Raw genomic sequence first — 27910 nt, forward strand, 5'->3', positions numbered from 1 at the left:
TTCTTCAAATCATTGTTCTGAATGAATCCTTGAATTGCATGCAATACGCCAGATGTCACATGTAGTTGCAGACACGGTGTGCACAGAACACATCAAATTCCACGTGTAACTATGCTGAATTACCATCTTCTGCTTTTATCCTGCAGACTTGTAAAAGAGGAGCCCTTTTGTTCTTATTGATGTTATTCGCTCTTAGTCAGAGGACTAATCTCTGATGTGAGGCCCAAGGTATCTGAATGCTAATTGGATTGATTTTATATTCAGGTCATGGCATATTGAAAAGGAGAGTTTCTTTCTTACCACTTGGCTAATTTCACATTTTGTTTATGGACTTTGATCATAGACATGTCAATTACGCTTAGCTGGGACTGAAAGATGACCACAAAGCAGATCAGGCATGCATGCATTCATTTCTCCATGTTATTATTTATTTTCATATTTACGTTTTCATACTGGGGAGGTGAGTGTCTCAGAGGGATAAGCCTCTGTGCGCCTTATTGGCAGGTTGCCAGTTTAAGTCCCGGCTCCATTAGAAGAGTCACATGTCCATGGGCCCTTGAACAAGTCCCCCAGCTCCAGGGGCTCTGCTCATTGGCTGACTCTGCACTGTGACCCCCAGACTATGGACAGGAAGATGGGGTAGGCAGATAGAAGCATTCAAATGTACCTGGACTTATGCAAATGACAAATAAAGGATTTATCATTTACGAGTTGATTTGACTGAAAACTATGTTAATGAAACAGTTTACTGAAGATATATTTTGTAAATACATTTATGTGATTATTTAACATCATAATAGACTTACTGATAAAGATAATATAAAATAAATGGTGATTCCCTTGGCGTTTGGTTATTTTACCCTCTAATGTGAGGTTAGTTAGGTCACGTATAAAGGGTTCATAAACCCTCGTAAAGCGTTTTGGTGCGAAGAGGGTGAAAAAGTGAGCCCAGCCATCATGACTTTAACATGATTCAACGCTTGTGCAAAACACAATTATAAATTGAAATAGTACAAATCTGCAAGTGCCGGCTTATAAGCCTCCTCACCCTGGTTACCGGTGTCAAAATTTAGAGAGTCAGAGGCATGATTCAACGTGAATGGGCAATGCTCCCAAAATCGACCGAAATTCGCTTAGCGGGTGATAACAGCCCAAAGTGTCATGACAGAAACCTCGGGAAGGATCCCGATGCCGAGCAAGCAGGTAGTTTTATTGGAACCAGGGCAAACAGAAGCAGAATGGAGAGGCAGAGATGTGGCCGGGCTCATGGAGTGGAAATAAACTGGGGAAGTCAGTCTTACAGCGGAGATGCCGGACGGGAGTGGGGAGCACACAGGGATCCGGGGGAAACGGGGGCGGACAGGAACACGGCAGGAAGGTCGGGTCAGGGTTACACGGGAGACAAGCAAGAAACAGCCAGTGCAGCCCCACATGGAGGAACAATCCCTCGCACTGACCGTGTGGTGGCCCAGGCTATTAAAGGGGCCAGCACCAGGTGCGGTTAATTCACTGAGGGAGACGGCATTCTGACAAGGGGACCGTGACAGCACAACAGCCGGAAAGTTACAGCTTTCTATAGCATAGGGTTTCAATTGATCAGCGGTGTTAATGGTATCTTAATTTCCCAACACATATATATTTTTGATAACCATGCTTTGGTTCCATTTCAACTGTGACATCTTACACCTTAAATCACATTTTTTTGTTTGTGCTATTCTGCACCGCGTTATAATATGTAAGTATTTATGGAAATATTGGGCACGAGGATGCAGCAGGACCTAGATCTTCATTTGGCACGGACGAGGTTTGGTATGAACCGGACAGACGGCACACTCTAAAAAAGCCATCCTTTTGGTGCGGAATGAAAAAGAAAAGAGAAGAGAATCAGCACAGCCTTTTTGGGGTCGGAGAAACAGAAATGCTGGTTACTGGGGGCCAGGAAAACAATCACATGACTATAAACTAAAGGTTTTCATCCTTGGGGGTCCATAGAGAAGTTGTAGGGGGTCTTCAGAGATGAAACATAAACTGACAGAGTGAAACATCTTCAAGGTCCCCCCCCCCCCCTTAGTTCTGGGTTGCTCATGTGATGATTCCCTCGTGGTCGGGGTCCCTACGCTTCTCTGCTTTCATCCAGGGGATCCTGCTTTAAATCCATCTCAGCGTCGAGGGCCAGTAATGGGCACACCAACCGCGGGCACCTGCCCTCCCTCCCCATGACCCTTCCCATGATGTGTAAATAAGGACATTCATCTTATAGCCATTTATGAAGATGATTTCATCATATTTTACATTGCTACTTTTATCAAATACTGTAAAAGGGGAGCGCGGTACCTTGCTGGTTGGCACCATAGCATCGCACTTACAGGGTTGTTGGTTCAAATCCCACATCCGTTCTGTGCGTGTAGAGTTTGCATGCGCTCCCCGTGTCACATGTGTTTGCTCTGGGTGAGTGTGTATATGAATGTGGGCCTGTGATGGTCTGGCATCCCGTCCAGTGTGTCCCCTGCCCTGTGCCCTGCGTACCTGAGATGGGCTGCATGTATGTAAGGGTAAAATTAAAGGTGGTCTAGTCGTCGAACAAAGCAGAGGACCCGCACTGCTAAGCTAATTGGAATTAAATGTAGCGTAGCTTCCCCAGTGCAGTTCCTTTATTTGACTGGATCTGCTCTCCCATGGATTTCCATTAAGTAACAGAAAAAATATACAGTTAAAAATCGTATTTCTGCAAGCTGAACAAAGCAGGTAAGAGTTACACTAAGGTGAAGATGAAGAGGGCTGGTTAGCAGCATTCAGCATTATTAAAGGAAATAAAAAAACTCCTACTGTTCATAAGCAGAGCATTACGACTTAACTATTCGGCTGAATGTTTTTATATGACAATTTTTATATGGCACATAATCACAATAACTGCATATATATATGTGTGTGTGTGTGTGTGTATATATATACACACACACACACACACACACACTTATGTTAACCTGGGATTGGGAGATTTGTCCAGACATGGAAAAATAGGTATTTAAGATAATTTTGGTTTTCTTTCTGCTAATAACAAAACAAAACAAAAATAGCACTATAGCTTGACTATAAGAGTGAGACATACACCCGAATCACTCTTCCGGATGAATGGGGTACTTGAAGGTGAAGCAGAGGGCAGAGTCCTGGTGAACAGGTGTGCATCTCACGTTTTCCCTGTCTGTGCCCAGCCATCGCGCACCACCGTGAAGTGCGAGCGAGTGCCAGCTGGGGGATCGGCCGCACGTGCACCTTTCTTGCAGAGATAATGTAAAAAGAAGCATTTCTGTTCTCCTCCGGAGAGTGACACAAAAACATGCATTTTTTTTAACCTCCATAATGGTATCTTGTCCATGCCGCGGTGTTACTGTTTTCAGAGAGGGACCGGTCATTATCGCCGTGATACTCTGAGTACCCGTAAGCCCAGGCTGCTTGCTCTTCACCATGTGATTGCGGGACAGCATCCGGCGGATTTCTGAGTCTCTGGATCGTGCCTCCTACTGCCCGTGAAGCTGAGCGATGTCTAATTTCCCGCCGTCCATGCGATGCAATTCAAAGCGTAGCAGCCTGTAATATTCGACATACGCCACATGTGCTTGTATTATCTTCCTCCACTCCAGTAACACCCCAACCATACAGATTATTCATCCCAACAGCATTGTTTCTTCTGCTTTACATGCTTAGATTTAGGGTTGCATAATCTGCATTATGTCCCACAAGCTACTGTTTGAGTTGCTGTGTAATTTTTAATTTTTTTTTTTGGTACACAAAGACACCAGGCTGGACGTACGTTATCTTTTGTATTTCTGTGGCAGTCTATTGCCAGCCTTATGGCCCTGATTGGTTTCATCAGGATTTAAATAGGGCCAGCAAACAGTAGTATTCTCTGTGTGAGTTCTGCGTAGGGACACGTGTAAATGTGTATGTTGCCATGTTGTGGGTCTTTCTTATTTACCCTACGACTGACCCCTGCTCCATAAACCTTTGAATCTGTCAACAATATTTCAGTACTGTGAAAAACTTTGTATGGTAACAATCTGTCACTTAAGCACAATTTATCAGTCTGTGTGTTACATACTGTATGAAAAGAGTGTGCAGTACTCAGCTAGTGAAGGAAATGCATAGATATCTGGAGACCCCGTAGTGAGAGGTCAGAAAGCCCTCGCTTGAGGTGCGGAACGTTGCAAGCCGTGGGTTTCACTTTGACAGCCTGTGCTGTGAAACACAGCAGTTCGTTGCCGCTTTGTGACATCAGTGGTGGTGCCTCGCATCAACGGTCCAGCTCCCCAGCCCCCCCCCCCCCCCCTTTCGCCCCTTTACATATCAATGGCATCCCTCCTGCCATCTCTGGGCTAGGGTAATCTCTTTGGCAACCTGCTCTATCTCCGCTGCGCGACGTACAAATGCGTTTATTCAACAGAAATGCGACCGTGAATGTGAGTGTGTCAGCTTCGTGAGGGGTAGGTCTCTGGATCCAAAGGATGGAAAGAAGGACAGGGGGGGTGGGTGGGGGGGGTGGTGGGGTGGGGGTCACTAATAGAGTGACATGTCAGGTTTGCAGATTTCAGGCGATTCCAGCTGTGCCCAGCAGGGTTTCCGTAAGGCGGATTATCCCGTGAATTGGCACGAAGGAGCCATCTCAAAGTGCCGTTGTGAGGTGATTTGGGGAGTGGCGGGGGCCGTGAGCGCTTTCAGCTTTACAGATATTTATCCCGACAGCCTTGTGTTTACACTTCAGCGCTAAATTATACACCATAACCCTGGCAGGGTTTCAGAAGGAGCCATTAAACTACCTGCACTCCACATGCTGCTTTTCATTTTTCTTGAAATTTATTTTGAGAGCGCACACGTTAATTATAATACTATATTGTAGTATATTCTCACAAAGGAACCTGAGGTGCCTTTTCTTTTCCGAAAGAATTTAAAGGTCGATCTAATTTATAATACCACGCAGTAAGGCTGTTTCACTTTATTTATGCAGAAGGTATGTATTTCTTTAGCAATGAATGTGGTTTTCTAAAAAATCACAACAAAAAAGCACTTTAGGTCACACTAACCGTTACAGGGAGTGTTTTTCACAAGCTGATTAATAAGTGTTTCGTCTTCTGTCTTTGCTTGTGCTTGCATCCAGAAGGGAGAAATCAAGCTTACACTGGGACGTTCTTGATTTTTGGGTGGCCGCAGTCCCCCACGATATGCTTCAATGGCCTGAAAACCAGCAGAAGTTTGTGTATTATTCTGAAAAGCACTGGAATAAAGGGAGAATCGTGCCTAGTGAGGAGACCATTATGTGCACTTTGTAGTCTTTTGACCTAAAAAGCATTTTTGCATTGTGGGGAAAAAAATACTTTTGAATTTTCGTCTTTTTTTAAGCTCCACATGCTTAAACTAAAATATATTTTTATAGTGTATATAATTCTTTTCATTATAGCTTCAACATCGCTTTGTGTTGTGAGAAAATTAATTGCCACACTGTCTAATTATCGCTGAGACAAAAATGCTCCCTTTTTGATTCAGTCCTATTATTTATAGCTTTAATTTATATATTTTTTGATGTGTTTGTATCCAGTCTGATCTGCACAGCCCATGTCATTACAGAGATCTGCTGGGTAATTACTGTCCATCACAACTGGTTTTGGTGAAAGAATTATTTTTCCTCATTGGCCTTTTATGATTTTTAAAATAATCTTCATACCCATGATTCACCTCTCAGTAGTCTCTGATACTTCAGCCTGTCTTACTCAATTACTAACCCCACACTGTGCACAATCTAAAATGCATATTTCTTACCGATGTTCTGGGATTTTTCCATCCTTCCTCCATTTCTGTTGGAACCCCTAAGCAGAGTAATTGCCAGGATATTAACATAATGTTTGTCTGATTATTCTCATATTTTATTTGGATCTACACACATTTGGATCTCACGCATAATTTACCCAAGAAACACAGGCCACATAGCAAGTTAAAAATCTAACATATATCTGTGTATGTCCCAAGGAAGATGACATGCATATAACAGGAAGAATGACAGGCAAAGATTTGTGCCACAGGGCTAAGAGAAGTCAATGGAGATGGGTTCAATAAGATGGAATGGAGGGATGAAAAGCAAAGGCAGCCATTTTGGTGTTAGCAAAAGAAATATACAACAAGAGAAAATTGGAGAAATAGCTCCAGCAGAGTGTGGGATCAAGGATCAGCATTTGGCTGAGGGAACAACAGAGCCGCATCCTGTATGGATTAAAACGAGGCACATGTCTAACAAAAGAGAGGATCATCACCTGGCTTCACCCCGCATTCTCTCTTATCCTGCTCCTCTTTCATTTATTCATTTAGCGGATGCCTTTATCCAGAGGTATACGACTGAGAAGAAGCAGGATTAGTGAGTCCCTGGAATAATTCTGGGCCCAACGGTGAAATCGCTCTGCCCACCATGGGATTTGAACCAACGGCCTTCCGATCACAGACACAGTGACCTAACCTGCTGAGTGGCACACTGTCCCCGTTCTCGCCAACATCTCATCACGCGCCGGCATTGCTGATGTGTGTGGGAGTAGCACGGGTGGTCGCCATGTAATCTGATTTGAGTCCAGCAGTTCTTTTAATCAGAAAAAGGGCTAATTAATTAAGAGCTCAGCTGGGCTGAAAACACACACTGTGGTGCCAGCACTGAGGTCAGAGCAGCACAGAGGTGACCGATTTAAATAAGTGACCTGGCATTTGGTGCGGCCGACTTCGGGGATCGACGAATCCCCCGCCATGATGATGCGTGACACGGCCGTGACTGCTGTTCCCTGTTCACAGCCCACAAGACCCACATTTGCATGGGGTCCACGAGGTTTGCCCCCCTCCCCACCGTCGCCCCTGCTGGCCACAAACAGTCACTACACTGATTATTAAATAGAGTGACATAGAATGAGCCTGAGGCACTAAAATGCCACCTTCCTACATGGTGCCCCCCCACTCCCAGCCACAACAGGTCATGAAGCATCCCACCTTAGTTGTAGTTCAAGCCCCATGTGATCTATTTGCACATTTACCTCACTATACACATTCTTTTTCAGGATATTCTGTTTGTGCACCTTAATTTGTCAGTACTGTAAGTACTGTCTTTGCACTTTGTCTTGTTTTGCATTATATGTCTGTTTGTTCTGTACCTTAAATAACTGCTGTATGCACAAGAATTTCCCACTGGGATCAGTGAAGTTCATCATTTAGTGTTTTTTCACTGCAACAGGCACCAAATTTTCGGTACTTCACAACAATATTTGTGGTACTACCTGTGTTTGCTATCCACTGGTGTGTAGAGTGACATCGTGACGACATGAGGCAGGGTGTTTCGTGCAATATTAAGGAGATATTATGCAATATTAATATCGACATTTCATGTTATGCACATGCAATTCTCACATCTCAAGGATCACAATAGCTGTTGAGGTCAGGTTTTTTCATGCCTCCGTACTGTCTGGATATTATACTGTGGTGCACAGATTTTTCAAAAACAACATTTGAGTGGTTAAATTGTGGCAAAATATTTTTACTTTGTAATAGGAATCAAAACTTAGCAAGCTTTGCAATATTAGTTATTGCTTTTACTTTGGTGGTGGCGGTGATTATCTAGTATATGTTAAAAAATGTATCTAAAGTTTACCGCTGCTGATATTGCATGAGCTCTGCATGAGTATCCCTGCTGGTTTGGTACTTTGGTACTGGTACTGCACTGGAAATCAATGCAAAAAGTACTGATTTTTTAGTACCTAAAGTCCGTACCTGGCGCAGTGGAAAAGCGCCCTTTATCCTAGCCCATCTCATTGAGACAGTTTGGCAAGATACAAAGGCATTTCCCTGACACAGAGTGCTGTGCTTGCGACCTTAAACGGAAGCAGAAGAGAGAGCCGGAACTTATTTTTTTAATTGGATAACATCCACAGACTGATGACTGCAGCGTTACTGTTCCCTGTGTTTAGCTAACTGCTCCAACGCATACAGTAGCTCTGTGTGACATACATTCCACGTCATAACCAAGACTTAACACTTAATTGTGATCTAATTTAGCTAATTAGGCCCATACGGCATACCCATTCTGTTTGATCATGCCACTTAATTAGTCATGAGCATCATCCTAATTGCTCCAGTTTTCTTAGGTAACAGAGTAAAATGTTGGAGAAATCGACACGTGAGATAGAGCTATGCCACTTATACATAAATAGTAAAATTCCAGTGTATATGAAAGATGAAAGCGTGATCTTTAGTTTAGTTTATAACATTGTGTGTCAAACAGTGATCAAGCTGCCTTTCCTGTGGTAAACTCTTTATTTCTCAAACTATCTCAATGTCTTATCGTTCAGTTGCTTATTGTGTTTGGGAAATGAGGAACCTTCATAATATCTCACTCATACCTCTCAAAATTTTTAGTGTTACGTAGCAGCATTAGCTACATCGGCAGCTCTTAGTGGTCGTGTTTCTCTCAGCTAGCAGAGCTCGTCTGAATCAGAGCTGCAATCTTTATTCTTGAGGCCAGCCCACATCTACCCACATACATGTACGCATGGCCCCTGCAGATTCCATTATGGAGTCATGTCTTTCACGTACAGCCTTGATTGGAGTTAAATTAATGCAGGCTGAAGTACCACAAGGCAGGAGCTGAAAAAAAAAATTTGATTAAATAAAATCTATTGGCCATGCTGGAATCCGATTGGTTGGGAGAGGTGAGATGGCCTGCAGCCATGTGGAGCCCATTGTCTGCAGACGGTCAATCACTCTGATGGTGGAGCTGATTCAGCCGTCAGCTAATAAGCTAATACAGCGTCCACAAATAAACCAGCAAGAAAGCGGTAAAGTTCTTCGCCTATTGTCTCGTTTTCCTTGGAGGTTCGAGAAAACCCTCGGTGTGTGGCTCATTAGCGTAGGCCTCTCTGTCTGTGATTGGTTCAAATCCCATGGTGAGCTGTGTGGCTTCACCGTTGAGCCCTTGAGCAAGGCCCTTAGTCCTCAATTACTCCAAGGACTTGGTGACCCTGCTTCCTTAAAAACAAACATATATCACTTTCAGAGAAAGGGTCCAATAAACATAAATAAACAAAACATTAAGGGGGTGCATGTAGGTGCTGGAAAGGCCACATGCAAAGGTGAAATCGCTGAGAATACGAACCGGTGAATGTTAGCAACACTATCCAACATAAAAATATAGCGTTTTGCAGCTTGTGTGCTGGAGTGTAAACCACATCAGCTCCTGGAATGTCTCCTGAGGCTGGTTAGGCTCCGCTTCACTGTTCCAATTCTGTCCTGAGCAACACACACGGCATGGCAGCGCCAATTATGGGCTCTCTGCAGCACTGGGAGGCCTCCGTCTGCCATCAGATTCCGATTTTCTGCAGGGACTCTGTTTGAAGACGTTCATAATTGTCATAATTGTGGTGCCAGTCACCCCAGCCATAAGTTCCAGTTCCCTAACTCTGATGAAAAATCTTTTATGCACTCGGTATGGGTTGGAGGGGGTGGGGGGGCCTGGGCCTGGGACGGGGGGGGGGGGTTTGTGGTGGGGGACAATGGAAAAATTGTTCTGGGCACAAATCCTCAAGCTTGGACAGTCGTGCATTTTCTCTGTCAGTGGCAAGACACTGCATGCAGGCTGGTGTGTAAATCTTAAACACGAGACATATTTATGAATACTTATCTTTTATAATTTGACATCCAATGAATTTGATGTTGTTTTGTCATAATCAAGCAGGTTATTTATTCATGAATGCATGCAGTCAGTTTTCATAAGCGGGTCATTTTTGTGCGTCTTGCTGGGTCACGGCCCCATATGCAAATCCTTGATGGCCGCATTGTCCTGCTCCTTACTGCAAGGTGCTTGCGTTAAAGATCCTGGCGTCGGCCTTTTATGAGGTCATCTCTTGTGTGGCAGACTTGGGCGACGAAGGCGACACTTATTAACACCTTCGCTCATCACTAAATTCATGGGGGGGGGGGTTGATGTTGAAAGAGAGCAGGTCACACAGCGGTACATGAATGATCACCTTTGTCTGTCAGATTCCAGTGGCATAATGCACAGAACCGCCATAGAAAGTTCAATTATAAACACGAAGCATTGTATCAAGCACAGCAGTGCTTTCAGGCGGTTCAGAAATTATGTCAGTAATCTGTTCCACAAACCCTTATGTAAGCTGGATTTATCTTCCTATACCATTCGAGAGACTTTCCAGCAGAAACTAATTAGTAATTATATACTAAAGGACACATATGAAATAAATGAAAAGATAAGGTGTTTAAATGACATTCCTGTGAACTATGTATCTCGGATAGTTTTGCGTAAATACAGATTTACTTAAATTTGACGTAATTTTTAAATTGTAAAGCTGTTAAATGCAATTATGAAAAGGATGCAGTCCCAACGGGCCGTCACTTCACATAATGCTGGTTTGGATGTAAACTCTCCAGGTGGATGGCAGAGATTAGACCTGTGAGCTCGGAGCTCACCCTGTGAAGCGCTCACAGCTCGGTCTGTCATCAGAGGCCTCTGTGGCTCCCGTGAGCTCCGGCTCCAGTGTTGCCCCGTCAACACACCCCTAAAGGGCTTTCCACTTTCTCCCTTCCTCCCAGGCCGACTTGAGTTCACTCTGAGGCAGAGCGCACGCCGGCGGAGATGTCCCGACACCACAACCGCTTCGAGCGGGATTACCGCGGTGCTTGGGAGCGGCGGGATCGCGGTGTGGCCCTTAACGGCCACAACGGCAACTGCAACAGTGGCGGCGGCTGCGTGGGGACAGGCGGCAACAACCGGCCGGGACTGCTGCCCTTGCCCGTCATCCCCTCATTGCTCCCCAGCCCTGTGACGGTCGCCGTGACGACCAGCAGCAATGAGCTGGCGTGTAAACGCATCGGCTCCAGTTCCAGCACCGCCACCGCCAAGGTAAGCGGGGGGGGGGGGGGGTGCTCTCGCCTCCTGGGATCTGCTCAAATCACAAAGCTTGTCCTGTCTTCACTTCCTGTGTTCGTCTGTGATCGTTTCAAGTCAAGTCAAGTCAAGTGGACTTTACTGTCATACAGGTATACAGCGGCTCTTGGGAGTTTCACTCACACAAAAATGTTCTGAGGGCAGAACAAATAATGATTGGTTCAGCAAGCTAAGCAATCACGTTGTAGAGGAGGTGGGTCCAAACAACTGGAGGAGGTGTGACCAAGACATCTAATTGGCTGGCCCTGCCTCCTGTAGTTGCTTGGATCCACCACTCTGCAATCTGATTGGTTATTTCTGTGAACCAATCATTTTTTGTTCTGCCCTCAGAACATAAACTCCCATGAGCTATTCAGTGGCGTGAGATAACGTCCACCCAGGATGATAGTGCAACATATAGACAGCAAGTGGTGATGATGATGATGATAGTAATGATAATAATAATGTATTGTTGTGACAAAGGGAGGCTTGAATTTGGTCACTGCTCAGAATGTCCAGAAGAAAAAGCAGAAGTCCTGTCTGAATCGGAGCAGTATTTGTGTTTTTCTCCCCACCTCATTTTATTTATTAGTTCTCTGGATTTATATCTTACACTTTCAGGGGAAGGTGCAAACCAAGATACCAGGGTTTCATTTAATCTTATTTTCTGTTTTTTTTTTTCTTTTTACTCTGGGGATTTTTTTTTCCCCACCTGCACTACAGAGCAAGATGCTTTACTTATTTCTGTGCAAGAATGTGTGTGTGAATAAATGAAACCTTTATTAATTCATGTCATGTGCACAAACTTCTGTATATGACCATGATATTTTGGTTTTGTTGCCCTGTCCCCGTGAAAGATTAGCAGAGCTGTTTATTTCAGTCATGACGGAGAAATGAGCTTTTTCTTCGGTAGGACACTTGAGGCTAAATGTATTTATATTCATTTTAAATGCGTAGGCATTAGTATTTTAAACGTGTCGTTAAGCTCAGTGTTATCATGTTCCTTTCATATTTAGTTGATGATTGTGCAGGAAAAAAATTGTTTTAGTGGAAGCCCCCCCCCCCCTCCCACACACACACACACACACACACACACACTCTCTCTACAAGGAAAAGAGTTGCATTAATCGCTAGCATTCGATATCGCAAGCTATGCTTCTCTGTCATCTGCCATGAAAGCCCCAAGTCGCCGTCCCCTGCGTGGATTGATGTTATTTTCTGTGGTCTATCTTCATGAGTCATCTCCTGCACAGAGCGGACAGGCTGATTATCGATCGGCGCTCGGCTGAAGTCTCTGAACCCCAGCCAGTGCCCCTGGATCTCAGGGCGGGGGCAGGGGTGCTTAGAGACTCCTCCCTGTCAGAAGCAAACACGTGATTTTACACATTGAGAAAAATGAGTAAGGTTAGCAATGTGCAGTGACTTTCTATGAAGAGCCGAATCTTGTCCTTGCGGGATTTTTAAGCAACATTCAGATGCCGACTTTGCCATCTGCTGCTGCCCTGCAGTAATAAACTAAATCAAGCGCGAAGGAAAACGGCAGCAAACTGCCGTCCGGTTCAGACTGGCGGGGGGTGATTTCGCCGTCCGCGGCGAGTGACGGCTCTGTTAAAAGATAAATGTCCGCTCTCGCTTCTGAAGGTGCTGTTTACACCCCGCTGATTAATAACATTAAGGCTACTCGTATGCGAGTTTTCCCGGGAGCAAATTGCCTTGGAGAACGGGGGGATCAGAATTATTTAGACCAGCAGCAGTTAGAAACCGTCCATTTGCATACATTTGTTACGTAATTTCATGGAAATTGAGAGCTGTTTTTTATTTTTTATTTTTACCTGTGGCATTTGCAGCAAAATGATGCTCCTTGCATTTTTCCTGTGACGTGGTGTGTGACTCGGTGGGTTACAACGCTGTGTGTGTGATTGAAAGGTCACTGGCTCAAATTCTAGGGTTGACTGAGCGATTTCACTGTTGGGCCCTTGAGCAAGGGCCGTAACCTTGAATTGCTCCAGGGACTGGCTGACCCAACTTCAGATTGTACATCACCTTGGGTAAAATAGTGTGCTAAATAAATAAATATGTAAATGTGTGTGAAGGAACTTGATGAATATGTGCTCTAATTAGTTTTCTAACCATCCTTGTCTGGTGGGAGGTGGAGCCTATCTCAGACAGCAACCTGGATGAGATAGCAGTCCATAGGTGTACAAAAGCAAACATATTCATCTGGCAATTTGGAGCCTGACTGCAGGATACGAGGAGGGCATGCAAACTTCTCACCGAGAGCAGATGTGGTTTTTGAACTCCTAAGCCCAGAAGAAGCCACAGTGCTGCCCAATGAGCCACCATCCTGTTCATATATGCAGAATTATTAATATGAAGCCTTCGTGAAATATGACCCATTTTACATAGTAATGAAAATAGGAAGTGCTAATCCAGTCTAAGTATTACTTTTACATGAAATCCATTTCTGTTACATGGGTTAATTGTAACTCATAATCCCACGTTCACCTAAACTTTGAAATTTCCTCCAAATATGGAATGGCCAGTTAATCCCGCTTCTATAGGCCTAATCTTCAGCGGAGGGCAAATGGAAACGTAACGTGTATGTACAATCTCAAATAGTGTAATCCCGTTCATTGAAACGCAGGTCCGTTCGTTGTCGTGTTCTTTTCACGTCTTGCTGGTCTGCATTTTCAGTGTGAAATGACGCTAATCCAGGTACCGGTTCCCTCATTGCGAATGCTATCAGAAGACGGCTTTAAAAAGCAATTAAAACGAGTAGGACCGATGTACAAAATGCTGATAAGGATGTTTCTCATTACTAGTTATTAATGAACTGAAGCAAACCCACTCTACTAACATGCTTAATTAAAAAAAAAAATCGGAATCGGAACCATTTTAAATAGGCACCACTCTGGAAAGATAATGATGCTTATTTAGGCACCGAAAAGTTTCTTGGAAAGAGTCTTGGAAAAAAATAAAAACAATGAATCTGCCTGGAAATGGGGATGAAAAGGGGCCTCCATCACAGCGTGGTTCCGGCGTGCAGGGCTGCAGCGTTTTGTACACGGTTCAGTGTCTCTCACAGCAAGTTTAATGCGTTGCCATGTGCAGTAACCGAAGCGTCAGTCTCCGCTGGCTGGCTGTGAGGTACCGCGCCTCCATTTGCACATCTGGCTTTGGAAACAGCAACAGCCACCGTGCTATTGTGTCATTTTTTTCCCCCCACCTACACGTTCAAAATAAGTCGTGTTATGTTAGAAGTGTGAATCTCTTTGAACAAACTGCTGTAGATGAACGGGGGTGCTGGCAAATTAGTTTTCATGGGGACAGGGTTGGGGGTGGGGGGGGGGGGCGGGGCTGGATGCTTATTCCCTATTTCCTCATCCCAGCAATGATCGAGAAACATTTGAATGGTGAATGGCAACGCGTGAATTGTGAGCGTAAAGTGTGTGTGTGTGTGGGGGGGGGGGGGGGGGGGCACCTGAAGGGAGGGAAGCCGGCGGTTTTCGGATGGAGCGGGGAGGGGTGGTTTAGACAGACAGGACAGGCGATAAACTCATCAGCTGTGTATGCATTGAAATCTGTGCCATGCTACAAAGACACAGGAAGAGGAGCCATTTTAACTTCAATAAATCAAAGAATCCCATGCTTTGTATATGTACTGTAGCTGTTCCTGAGAATACTCTCCCCCCCCCGGGTCTCAGGGGTAGTCATACCTCATGCCACCATATACCTGTATATGGCCGGTAGGACAGTAAAGCCCAGTTGACTTGACTACCACACTTACAGTTTATTACTCAGACAAAATCTTTTGCTTAAAAAAATATGGTTCTAGGTGATGGTTGCTGACATAGCAGTTTTGCTGTTTTGTGGTACTGACTTAATTTAAGCATATAACTTTACAATCGGCTAGCTACTATAATGTATGCTTAGATGCTCTTTTGACCTGCAGTTATTTATCCAACAATACTGCTTGTTAAGTTACTGAAGCAGTTTACATAAAGTACTTTCTAGAAAGTATGACAGCAGGTTCCCCTGGAACTCATAATGAGTAAACTCATAGTAAGTCTATGTTCTTAACTACTATCCCCCTTGCTCCCTGAAAGTGGTGATAATGGGAAAAGTTTCCTTTATGGTCAAATAATTTCATTTTTTTCCTTAAATTACTTTGAACATTGCATAGAACCTGTAAACTAGATACCACATCTATGTACAGAATCCAGTCAATTTCTAAGCTCGCTAATTGTAGCGCCCCCTACCTTTGGCAGAAGCATTTTATATGTGGCTCAAACGTAACCGCATATTTATGTTTTGAATTCTTGGTTTTATTAGCTTTGAAATGCACAATAAATGCTGCTCCCAAGTTGATTCAATGCAGAGAAGCTGCTTTCTATTCTGCTGGGTGCAGAAGTGCATGAAATGTGTTGCTGCATTAGCAAACCTTGCAGACTAATAGCACTGAGCTGCTTCACCTGTTACAGGTTTTTAAAAATAGGGTACTTTAAATCAAATGACAGTCAGAGATCAAACGGTCTGTCCCCGACATGCCAGGGGATATTAATGGATGCTGAAGCCGTCTTGCATGACTCCACGAAACAGTCTGCCGCTTAAGAAATCGCTGGTCTTCCGTACTTACAGCGACACAGAAGAATATGTACTGTAATATTTCTGAGTGTTCGTGTTGTCTCGCTTAATATCTTACATCGCCGTGCCTCTGGGAATGTTCGTCACTGAGGATATCAGCGTTTGCTCAGTTAATAATATGTATGGTTATCGTTCAGTTATATAAAAATATTCCTGAGTAATGTAAGAATCTGTGTCTCAGTGGCAGTACTGTCGGCTTACATCCCCAGGATTGGGGGTTGAATCACACCTCAGCTGCATAAGGAATCAGCATGGGTTTCTCCGGAGTCCTCTGCTTTACTCCAAAAAATGCAGTCAGGCATATTTAGGTGTCTTAATTGCCCGTGGTGTGTGTGTTCAGAGCCTGTGATGCACTGGCATTCTATCCAAGGTGTCCCCTGCCTGACACCCTCTGCTGCCTGGGAAGACCTCCATCCAGCTAGAGAAGAAAGGATGGATCATATGAAACGGTTAAGCAGCTAAACAATGGCGACACAACAAAAGAATAGGCGCCATGCATGCAGTATGTAATGCATTTGATGTCTGATTGTGCTTCAGGCTTGTGTTCATGCGTCTTGCGCGGCTGCAGCTTTTTTTTTACGTGCTGTGTTCTCGGACAGCTATCGGGGAGGTCAGGGATCTCGGAGATACCGTGGTGTCACTTTTCAATGCTCGGCTGAATCCGTTTTAGCAGAGAAGGTGACCGCGGTGGAGATTGCCGGGAATCCTTTTCTTGCAGGGTGGAGGTGGAGTTAAGCTGACAACATGACACGGTGCACAAGGTTCGAGGTGTATTGGGAAAGCTTGTAATGTTATGTGAAATACGTGATCTGAATATGACATCTCAGAAGAAACTCCTTCATGAGAGCTTTGATCTATGTAAATATTGCGATGATGTAAAATGCTATATTGTTATGTACTTCATGATTGGCACTGGACCGCAAACTATCCTGGTATCTCTGTACATCTTGGCAATAAGGTGAGCTCTGATTCTGATCTAAATGCATGTGGGGTCACGTGTTAGATCAGCTGATGGCATCGTGGCCCCTCAACTCCCGGGTTTGGTGTTTGATTCCTGCCCTCATCTCTGTGTGCACGGAATTCACATTTCCATGTTTGTGCAGGTTTCCTACATGCACCAGAACTCCTCCCCCAGTTAAAGAAGAAACGCTTGGGTGAACTAATGTCACTACATCGTCCTTAATGGGTGATTACATGTGTGAGACCTCTGATTGGCTGGTTCCCATCCAATGAATGCTTCCTACAATCAGCTCCAGTCTCATGCCGACCTTGTACTGGATCAGCAGTTAAGGAAGATGAATGGATGTGTGTTTGTATAATATATAGGCCACTGCTGTCATGCCTTGCTCGTCTGATCCTCCCGTGTACCACGCCCCCCTCACTACCTCATGTGGAATCCATGTGTTACCGGCTGTTTCTAGTCATGTTGATTAGTCCTGTGTATATAAGTCCGCGTTAAAGTATGTTTCCCGAGTCCGGTCATTAATGTCGTATGACGTCGGTTTTATGTAGAATGGTGTGTTTTCCCAAAGAAACCCTGTATTCTCTCGATTCCTCGACTCTTGTTCATGCTTCCCCGGTCCATGCCCCGGCGTGCATTACAACTGTACTATGTCTAAATTGTCTGGTTGGGACCAGGACCCTAAAGGGTTAAAAATGGTTTATCATGCATTAAATGTTCAGACTTTGGTCTGGATGATAGGATGTAATGGGGGTTAAATGTATAAATAAATACAGTACTGAGCGGTAGTTACAGTTATTACCGCAAACTGTTCCAGAATAATCTTACGCGAGTAAAGCAGATTACTGCTATATGGCCACTGTAATCTAATTCATGTTGAACTTGGTACAGATTTAAATAGAAAATCCCTCAAGTCTATCATTTCCTGTGCTGTTCCTCATATTTACTGCTGCAGCGATCCACACAAACGAACATGCGTTCTCCCAAAAAACAGTACTTCTAGACAGGCAGCTCGTGATCTCTCATGGGGTTTCTGTTTTTTTAAACAGTTCACGTCCCGAACAGAGAAAGTTGCTTTAAAAAGTTGCCCGTGCTGATTGAGTAATACCAGCAGCAAACGTTCGTGTCTATTTATTTACTTGGCAGACAGTAAAATGAGAGGGTTCACCATTCGAAATTGGATTTGTCTCTCCGAGGTGACTTACGGTGCATATGATTGCTCTATTAAGCAGCGGACAGAGACCCCGAGCGCATGGACGTAATCAGGAGGGCCGATGAGTCTGTCTTGCAGCAGTGCAGCCTGTGTCTCGCTTGATTAATACGGTCCTATTTTCAGAAGAAATACTGATGACCCCGTAGCATAATTTCCAGTGTCCATGGGCTTCCGGAAGGCTGAAACCCCAGAACGGAGCTGTAGCTCAGAGAATTAGGACCCTGTGCCTGTGATTGGAAGGTCGTGGGTTCAGATCCCAAGGCTGGCAGAGCAGTTTCACCACTGGCCCCCTGAGCAAGACCCTTAACCCCTAGTTGCTTCAGAGACTGACTGGCTCTGCCCTCTCAAAAATGTACATCACTTTGCATAAAAATTTCGGCTGAATACGTGAAATGCTGTATGCAATCAGTAACCTGAATTTGCCCAGGTCCTGCATAGTGAAACATCCATGTTCCTCCCAAAATCTTACAAGGACCCAAAGATATGAAAGATGCATTATAGAAAAACACTTCTGGAGAATGACCAACAGAGTATGTTGGTGATAGTCCTGTTTTAGCGCCTAGACTTTTAACCTTCGACTTAGGTGTCCATTCCTCATGTAATTCCGGCATGACATTTTCAGCTGATCTTTTGGCATGTTAATGCTGAATCAGCTGTGGGTCGGAATGAGGGAACACTCGGCTGTGTGCATTTACACAAAGATTTTTAGCTATTAAGGGAATTGATTTGAAGAAAGAGTCAGAAAATAATGCTTAGTGAACCAAAGTTGTCTGGACTGCATTTCTGGGCTGTTCTGCTGGGTGAAGTCGGCTGGATCAGATGAAGAAATGATGCATCCTTGAGCTTCCTACAATAATTATATGACAAAGATGGTTTTCTCAGCTTTGAATAATGGTATGTATTTGCTGACAGAGCTATACTTGTATAGTCATATAGCTATAATTCAGAGGAAGTCTGATCCACATGCATTTTTCTCTCCTCAGTTAACAGCCAGAAGGTTCTCCTGATGTGGTCCGAACTCCATTTGCGTTGCCGAGCGCAGTGTTTGGCATTCAGGGCCGAGGGCGCCGCTTCGCTTATTCCGAGGTCCCGGCAATCTTGATTACATTCATCTGCCCTGAGAATTAATTGCCTGAAGATTGTGCCGTGCTTTACCCAGCATCGCCGCTGAGGCCGGATGATAACCGGTAACGTAGCTGTCAGCTGTAGATACAATCCATGAAGCTCGCCTGCTTTCCTCGTCCAGACAGAGGGGAGGAGGAAAAACACACAACCACAGGGCCTCCCTCTGTTTACCGTGTTTATATTTTTCATAGCGTACATCTCTCAGTAATATAATGTATATATTCTTGCCTTTAATACCTGATCTCTTCTGTTCTAGTGCTTTTCAAAGGCACTCCGCGAGCTGTGGATGTCAGAGAGCGCATTGTACATTCAGCCCCTGAGCCAGAGAAAATTCGTGGCATATAGCGACTTTCTCTATTGACAGTAAAAGCTTTGTCCTTTGAGGTTCTTTTGTCCTAAATTCAAACGACCGCTCTACCTAGGTGGGCAACCTGCAGCTTTTTTGGATGCCCATTTCAGACACTCTTTTCATTTCACAAAGATTTTTTGTCTCACTTGTTTTCGGGGCAAATTTTCTCCGCCGCGTGTCCCGTGCCGGTTTGCTGACATCGCTGTTCCCTTTCCTTTGCCACAATCCTGTCATTAGTCCTGTTTTTTATTTATTTTTTTTAATTCTGTGACTGCATCCAGAGGAACGTGCTGCGTTTGTTTAGCCTTCTTGTTAAATCTCATGTTTTATTCATCGTAATTCTAATCAAGCCCCTTTGAGCTTGAGCCATTCATCCAGTAGGTTACGCTTTACCTTGCGATGAACTCGGCTGAAATCGGTTTAAACATTTTATTTAAGCTATCTGTTACGCTGGTGCGCTTGTGTCTCAAGCGTCCATCTGGGGCGTTAGCGGAGAGACCTGCCGGATATGGGGCTGTTACCCTAACAACTTTGCTTGTGTGTTTATGACCTTTTTATCAGGGAAAAAAAAAGAGAAACCAATTTCTGTTAGCGATCAGAGGGCGAGATTACACCTGGCTGGCCGTTTCTGTGGTGAGGGTGGGGGCACGAATGCGGCGTGATCGCCACCTCGAGCAGAAACACAGCTCCAGCTGTACCTGTCACCCTGCTGTGATGTTCGTTTGGTGTCCATGTCCCCAGAATTAAGCCCACGTGACTCAAACGTCATCTGTGTCAGATTTAGACTCAACCTGCATAATAAATAAATCACACGTTTATTGACGATAAAATTAAAGGCTCAAAGAGTCAGATCATTGGTTTAATTAGGTGGAAATCGGGCCCATTGTGATGCTGTCCGTCTGCGCTTCTGCGCAGCCATGGATGCGCAGTCTCACACGTGTTCATGCTGCATCCCAGACACACAGCAAATCACCATCAGTCGCTGCTCGTTAATCATCTCCCATCGACACGAAAGGCCCACTTCCGACGGCCTTTTTTGCCTTGTCTTCTGCGTTTGTGGGATGGCCAGAACAATGGCAGCAGATGTAGCCATTGTGGACAGGCGTGCTGTTGTTCATCTGTTGGCCTTCGTTTGCTGAACACGGCCTGCAGTAAACAGATTTGATTTGCCCAGTGATGCCATTGTGCCTGGACATGCATCAATCCATCCATCCATGTTTTAACTGCTTAACCTGGTCAGGGTTACTGGGGGCTTGGCTGCCTATCCCAGGCAGCAAAGGACACAGATCTGAGTACACCCTGGATGGGAAGCTGTTGGGACCCTTTACCAATCAGAGACATGTATTGGGTTATTTTGAAATTCAGATTCGTTCACTGGCATCCAAAGGCTTTGTTGAACTGAATGTTTTTCCAGTTGATGGAGGGCAGGGATGTGGGCACTGGGGAATTTGTTACACTGGGACCATAGCAGGAGGCATCAGCCGTCCTCACGGAAACCTCGACACTCTCCCGCACGGCACGGCGCCTTCCCGGCCCGAGCCTGAGGGTCCCCGTTGTTTAAGGAGCTGTGTTTCTCATAGTTACAGGTGACCTTTATTCGAGTGCGGAGGGCAGCTTCACACTTCCTAATGAATCACTTTCACTGGCGTGTCAGCGGGCCAGCGGCACCCGCAGAATTACACCTGAGCGTGTTAAAACCAGCAGCTGTCGCTACTGGCACGCACACTCTCACGCGGTGCCGATCCGCCGACCCATTCTGGCTTCGCCGTCGTGTGAGAGCTGTACCAGACAACGGCATAGAGTGCCGGTCCAGCTTTGCAGTGTAAACATTAACGCACACGAGAGAAACTTTACACAACACTGTTTTGAATACTTTCAAGTTTTGTCATACACATAAAACATACTCTGTGTGTAGTGGGTTTGCAGATGCAGAAATGGTCATGAAGTTTGTACCACGGTTACCTTCCATCGCCCCCCCTGCCTCCCACCCCCAGCTAGGAGGATTTGCGAAGGGGGGCCTGTATTTCCTGTCCAAAGCCATTACAGTCGATATCTAGTACAAACTGTTTGTCATTTATTTATTTGCAGTATTACGTGGCTAAATGAACTCTTGTATCTCTTCAGAGAACCCCGTCAGTCGCCATTATCATGATGGCTACTTCAATTAATAGCAAGATATTTATGCATGTAATTTTCAAATGATTATTCATTTTACGGTGCCTAATGAGGCAGCTCAGGTTTCTGCCTTTTTGTGTATTTTTCACAAAGGACGTGTGGCTGCGACTCGCTCCCGGTCAGCATCCTCCTCAGCACAAAAACTACTGTCTGATGCCACATAGTCACTTTACCTTCATCCATTAGTTGCTGATTAATTGCTGACCCGTGAGACGTGGACTTGTTAATAAGAGCACTCCTGTGTAAGATGCATCTTTTAATTTGCAGAATTGAATTGAATTTCTCACGGTGATGTTCTGAAATTAATAAATAGTTACCACAAGGCGGGTTTGTTGCACGTCTTCAGCAAAAGGAATGAGTAATTACTGCGAGTTTTTGCTTGTGTATGATGCTGTACATTTTGTCTGCTTTATTGGTTGGTAGTTAATTAATTTAAAATGATCTGGGCATCCTTGGGGCAAACACCTCCTGTGCTGTTATAGTCTAAAAACACTCTGTTAGGATTATTGATGTCATTGAATTGCCCGTAGTGGATGTGTTTGTCTGATGCCATGTGATGGACTGGCATGCTGTCCAGGGCGTCCCCATGTGATGGACCGGCATGCTGTGCAGGGCGTCCCCATGCGATGGACCGGCATGCTGTGCAGGGCGTCCCCATGTGATGGACCGGCATGCTGTGCAGGGCGTCCCCTGTCTGGTGCCATGTGATGGACTGGCATGCTGTCCAGGGCGTCCCCATGTGATGGACTGGCATGCTGTGCAGGGCGTCCCCTGTCTGGCACCATGTGATGGACTGGCATGAAGTCCAGGGCGTCCCCATGTGATGGACTGGCATGCTGTGCAGGGCGTCCCCATGCGATGGACTGGCATGCTGTCCAGGGCGTCCGCATGCGATGGACCGGCATGCTGTGCAGGGCGTCCCCATGCGATGGACCGGCATGCTGTGCAGGGCGTCCCCATGCGATGGACCGGCATGCTGTGCAAGGCGTCCCCATGCGATGGACCGGCATGCTGTGCAGGGCGTCCCCATGCGATGGACCGGCATGCTGTGCAGGGCGTCCCCATGTGATGGACCGGCATGCTGTGCAGGGCGTCCCCTGTTTGGTGCCCTGTGCTTCCTTGCTGAAATAGGCTCCAGGCTCACTGGAGATGGATGAATGCTTATGGAAAATGGATGAATGAACAGATAGTATTTAATGGTCTTTATTATTTCCCTTCCACATTGCACTGACTTTAACATTCTTATCCTACAGGACTATCTGTCTTTTTTATTTCCTGTAGAAGTTCCTGATTGTAGTGGGTCCCTCTGAATAAAGATCTTCTTCATTGATTATGTACCTTGAGCTGGAAAGTACAGTGTACAGGGGCTTTACTGGAGCAGTAGGATTGCTTCAGCCTTATGACAGGAAATCAATCAGCACTGTCTGCAGTTCAAGACTGACAGCTCAATAAGGTTGAATGTTAGCTTGGTACTTGATAATATTGCATTTGTATCTATACGGTTGTATCTCCACAGTTTGTGGTGGGTGTGCAGCTTACAAATACAAATGAGCTGTTCTATCGACATCTTCTCAAGAAGCTTTTCCTCGTGTGTTGAGAGGCACCATATTCTTCACTTCCATAATAGCCAAGATGATTAGCTATCAGCGGAAATCCACCCCAAGCCTGTTTATCTAAGCTGAGAGGGAAAGTTGAAAAAGCATTGATGAATTAGGACATTTTGTAATGGCACTGAGTGGCCGTGATCACCATGAAGGACAGGGGCACTTCTTGCAGATATTTTACCAACTAGATATAAATCAAAATGAAAAAAAAGAATCATTAATTTCCCAGTGTGGTCTATAGAAAATAATGAATGATGCATGAAAGGCATCACCTGTCACCTCATCTACAGCGGCATAAAAATGCATTGAATAAATAATTTAGCATACTAGCATACTTGAATAAATAAGTTAGCATACTTCTATAGCATACTTTGCAGCACTGTTGTGCCACAGCTTAATGATAACACCACCATGGAAAGACACCATCATGGGAAGACAATAAAACAGCCAGAAACATCTGGAAGGTAGGATATAAAAACAAGAACTCCTGTGGTGGGGGGGGGGGGGGGTCTCTGGGGTGCAAGGCCAAGTCTGCAGCCCAAAATCCCCCCCAGGCATGCTACCCTTCTATGGGTCAGAAATGAGGGTGTTCACTGGCTGGAGGGGAATGGCCAACTTAGCCCCCGGGAGAGCTGGTGACACTCTGCAGCTCAGCCAATGGCGGCTCCCTGGCTGGGGCGGGGTCAAGGCACTGCACCTGGCTCAGTTAGCCCATTGGCTGAGCACAGAGGCACCAACCAATGGGAGAGAAGACACGAAAGCAATGGGTCAGTACTAATAATAAATACAGTCACGTCTAATAAACAATAATAAATAATAATATAAAAAAAATAAACAAAGAATAGCCTGGATAATTAACTTGCGTGTCACTACATATGCTTATCTCAAATCGGATTTGAACGGTCTGAAAAAATGTTTTTTGTTTTGTGTTTTTGTTAAATATTTTTTGTTGTTTTTTCACTTGAGTTCAGGCAATTTGGGTTTTGTCATACTAATAGATGTTATTTTTCAAAGGAAGATGCGTGAAAAATGGACTATAGTGGCTTCCAGTGAGCTGGCATTTTAATTTAATGCACTCTAAGTTGTGTATTTTGTAATGGATTTGAAATTAAACCAAAAATGGTCTGCGCACTTGTACATGTATATTTTATTAATGAGATAAATGACAGTTACTTTTTCTTTGATCGTTTGAAGCAATAACAGTCTTATTAGAAATATGGCAATACTTTAACAACACCACACAAAGTTACCCTGGAGCCTGCACTGTTAATTATGTTAATTATGACTAAAAGAAATCTCCACTGCGGTTTCACTGGCATGCAGTGTGCACTGGCTTCTGTTTGCTATATTCCACTCAAAACAGGTACAGGTTTCTTCTGTACATTCTCATCAATGGCAGAATGAATGACTGGGATTTGCAAGCTCACAGAGGTTTATTTAAACCAAGGATCTCCAGCTCCGGTCCTGGAGAGCTATTCTCCAGTAGGTTTTCCATCCTACCTGGCTTCTGATGTGCCAAACCTGTTCCTGGTATTTACCCAGATCTCAACCGTCAAAAGTAATCTGTTCACAAACCCTTACTTAAGTCAGATTTACCTTCCTGTCCCATTCTAGGCAGCTTATAGTAAAAACACGTAAGCCACAAATATGCATTTAATATGTATTAAAGGATGCATATTAAATTAATGAAAAGATCAAGCTTAAATTTTGCGTTTTTGTTGGCTTTTTGCATTAGCACTTTTGTAAATTTGGAAAATGTATCTTGGACATATTTTGCGTAAGTTCATATTTTCAGATGTCAGTTTTACGTAAGTCTACGCAATCCATGGTAAACTGAAGGCAAAGCATTTTTCAACAATGCGGCACGATTGAGGGAAATCGAAGACGTGTGTTGCTGAGATACATCAGAACAGCTTTAAGAGAGGTCGCTTCTAGGCCTGGGAAATATTACGGTAATATGATATACCATGGTATTTTCAAATGTTGCCAACAAAATTTATTAGATACCACCCAAACCTACTACGCTGCTACCCCACTGTGGGGATGGTGATGCAGTCCCTTTTTGTCATGTCACCATGTTCTTTCTTTTTAAGGTTTGGGCACAGCTGATAGTTGTTGTATTATAACATTTCTCAAATATATAGTATGGTTAAGATGCAGTGATTTTGGCCAGCGCCGTTGCTGTGCTCCTCTTGCTAGACTGCGACCGCCCACGTTTCTGCCGTGTTGTCTGGGATGCTGAGTGCTGTTTTTTCTTTATCTAAGCTTTTCACCTTTAAAAACAAAAAAAAAACATGAGGACTGTTTTTCCAAGGAGGCACAGTCTGGGCCTTTGAAAAGGCAAAGGAAAAAACAGGAAATAATAAAAAACAGAGACCTGAACAGGCTGAACAGCTATAACGAACGTGAAGAGGTACTTAGCACGGTGCTCAGGCTCTCACGTTGTTGCTCTTAAACAGGCATGTTCTGTTTTCCAAACCAGGCCCTTTTCATCGGGCAGTATTCCAGTCAGCTTTTCTAAAAGGTAATTTCACTTTAAATTAAGTGCAATTTATGCCCTGGTGGAGGTAGCCACAGTCTGGTGACTTGGCATGATGGGAGATTCAGCACCATGTGGATGGTCGCACCGAGGCCGGAGTGTTTGCGGGGCAGGGGACCGTGTTTCTGCCAAATCAGGGACTTCCTTCAGTTCAGCTTTAGTGCTGAGCCCAAAATATTATTCGGCTGACAAAGATAATTCTCATTTTCTGGTGTATAGGCCTATCGTGTTAGTGTTTACTGAACATACTGAACATGGAACGTTTGTAGCTAGATATTATCATTATTGTGCGGTAAATAATTATGCAGTATTCCAAATGAAACTTTTTACTCAATAGTGAGTTTCGGATGCAAAAATAAGGACCATTTTATTTCTGCTGCAGCTGCACATTGTGCTGATGATAAAATCCAGGGATGCAGAATCGTGTGCTGTTAGTTAAATGTGTACACAGAACATCTGAAAGTGTTCGGTCTGTTCATTTATAGAACTCGTGGCTTAGGGAAAAAAAAGGAAAATGTGTTATATTCAACACTGAGAGATAATGCGCTGATATTTCCGCTCATGATGATTATAATCCAAATGCAAAACAAATTCACACCATATTCTGGCTTCATATCAATTTTTAAATTTATTTGGCAAACAACTTGAAAGGTTCTTTATAAAAAAAAATAATAATAATAAGAAACAGCAGATATGCCAGTTCATGAATCAGGTCGAATGGCTTTAGTTATCCTTCCTACTGACCTGAAAGCAGTCAGACTGTCAGCTTTAAGAAGCTTAAGGTGTCATGTCGGCGTAAACGATATAATTGATAGAAAGACTGTAGCTATCTTTCCTCTAAATAAGCCTTACAATGACCTGGGCGGCTGCACAATTAAAACTAAAACGAGTTTCCCCTCCTGCTGTTCCTGGGTCTTCCTCGTCGGCGCCGCACCGCTTCGGCGTAAAGGATAAACGGAATGAAACGATAAGCTCCGCAGCTAAACGCCGTGGAGAGTTTTTCAAGCTGTGGCCTCGACAGTCCCCCTTTGCTGGGCGCCGCTCTCTCTCGCCGCACACAGCCACAGAGGGGGGTAAGTAATGCTCCTCGGCATGAAGGTGTCACCGTGAAGGTGTCCTCCTGGGGACGGCTTGAGCTGTATCGACTGCTGGCAAAACCTCATCAACTGCATATTTGTCACCCAGAGTCGCTGCCCTCTTTCCACGCCTCGCTCACCACAAGAAGGCAAAACTGTACAGGAAGTGCCATGCGAGGCGTGAAGCATGATGCATGTGCTTTGCACATGTGAGCACATGTGGCTTTGGTGCGCATGTGAGATCATTACAGAAAGTATTGTGGAAAGGGTGCTATTTAATTTCCTATATGGCCACCAGGGCGGCGAGCTTTGCTTTACTGGTCGTAAAAGCAAATTGCCAAACGGGTTGGTTGCCCTCCGTGTGAAAGATTAGTGCCACGTCAAAGAACGTTTTCATCCTGGGACTTTTCACTCTTCAGTCCGCTTCACGGGAGCTTTTTATTCGATTAGCCTGAGCATTATGGCTGTGAATATCAAATGGATTTCACCCGCTGGGACGACTGCGGCTCACCTCTAGACCTTATAAGGTTGTAAGGATGTGTGTGATTTCTCTGCGGGGTCGGGTCGCGGCGGGGCAGGGATGGGAGGGGGAGGGGGAGGGGGGGCTGTTCCCTGTCTCTCGTTTGGATGGTTATCTGGTGTCAAGAAACAGGATCTCAGGAGTGAGGAACCGCAAACGTCTAGGTCACACTGGTGCCAGCTTTTTAAGTGAAACGCGGGTCGTGCCTGAGCTATCCGGAGTGGTGAGTCAGTGCAGCCAGATTCACGTTTATATTTCACCTTCCCTCACCGCTGCCGCCTCCACCCTTTCCACGTTTTGACATTAGATGAGATAATTCTCCACAGAACTACGTTAGTAACGTCAGTTAGTCATGCTAGCTGGTTTATAGAATCCTGCAGAATCTAAGTACTGTACATGCTTTTATCCAAAGTGAGGTACAATTGAGAAAGCAGAATCAATCTGGGGTCAAGGGCTTTGCCTACCCATGTATTTGAACGGATGACCTTCTGATCACTGGTACTGGGCCCTGAACCATGTCCTGTGCAGAACCATGCATGTCAGAAGCAAACCTGAAATCTCCCACCCAGGTTCAGCTGACCATAATTAGCCTTAAATTTCTGTTGTAGTGTTATTGAAATGCATATTTTTAAACAAAAGAGCAATTAATGGTATAGTAAAGTCTGATCAAGCAGGGCTCTTACAAACTGTCTAGTTAGCCTTATACCATGCTACTGTGTCTAAAGACAATAATTAGTTACTGAAGTC

General features: G+C 44.6%; 1 protein-coding gene across 3 annotated transcripts in view; it reads left to right on the forward strand.

Moving 5' to 3' along the window:
* LOC111837707 (kelch-like protein 29) overlaps positions 1 to 27910 on the forward strand; it is a 158027-nt gene that overhangs the window by 47259 nt on the left and 82858 nt on the right. For all 3 annotated transcript variants that reach the window (XM_072702864.1, XM_072702866.1, XM_072702865.1), the window contains exon 3: positions 10624 to 10933. In XM_072702864.1, coding sequence (XP_072558965.1) covers positions 10667 to 10933 — 267 coding nt within the window. In that variant the 5' untranslated portion in view covers positions 10624 to 10666. The remainder of the gene's footprint in view (positions 1 to 10623; positions 10934 to 27910) is intronic.

The sequence above is a fragment of the Paramormyrops kingsleyae genome, chromosome 19 (assembly GCF_048594095.1).
Source record: "Paramormyrops kingsleyae isolate MSU_618 chromosome 19, PKINGS_0.4, whole genome shotgun sequence".
Taxonomy (NCBI): domain Eukaryota; kingdom Metazoa; phylum Chordata; class Actinopteri; order Osteoglossiformes; family Mormyridae; genus Paramormyrops; species Paramormyrops kingsleyae.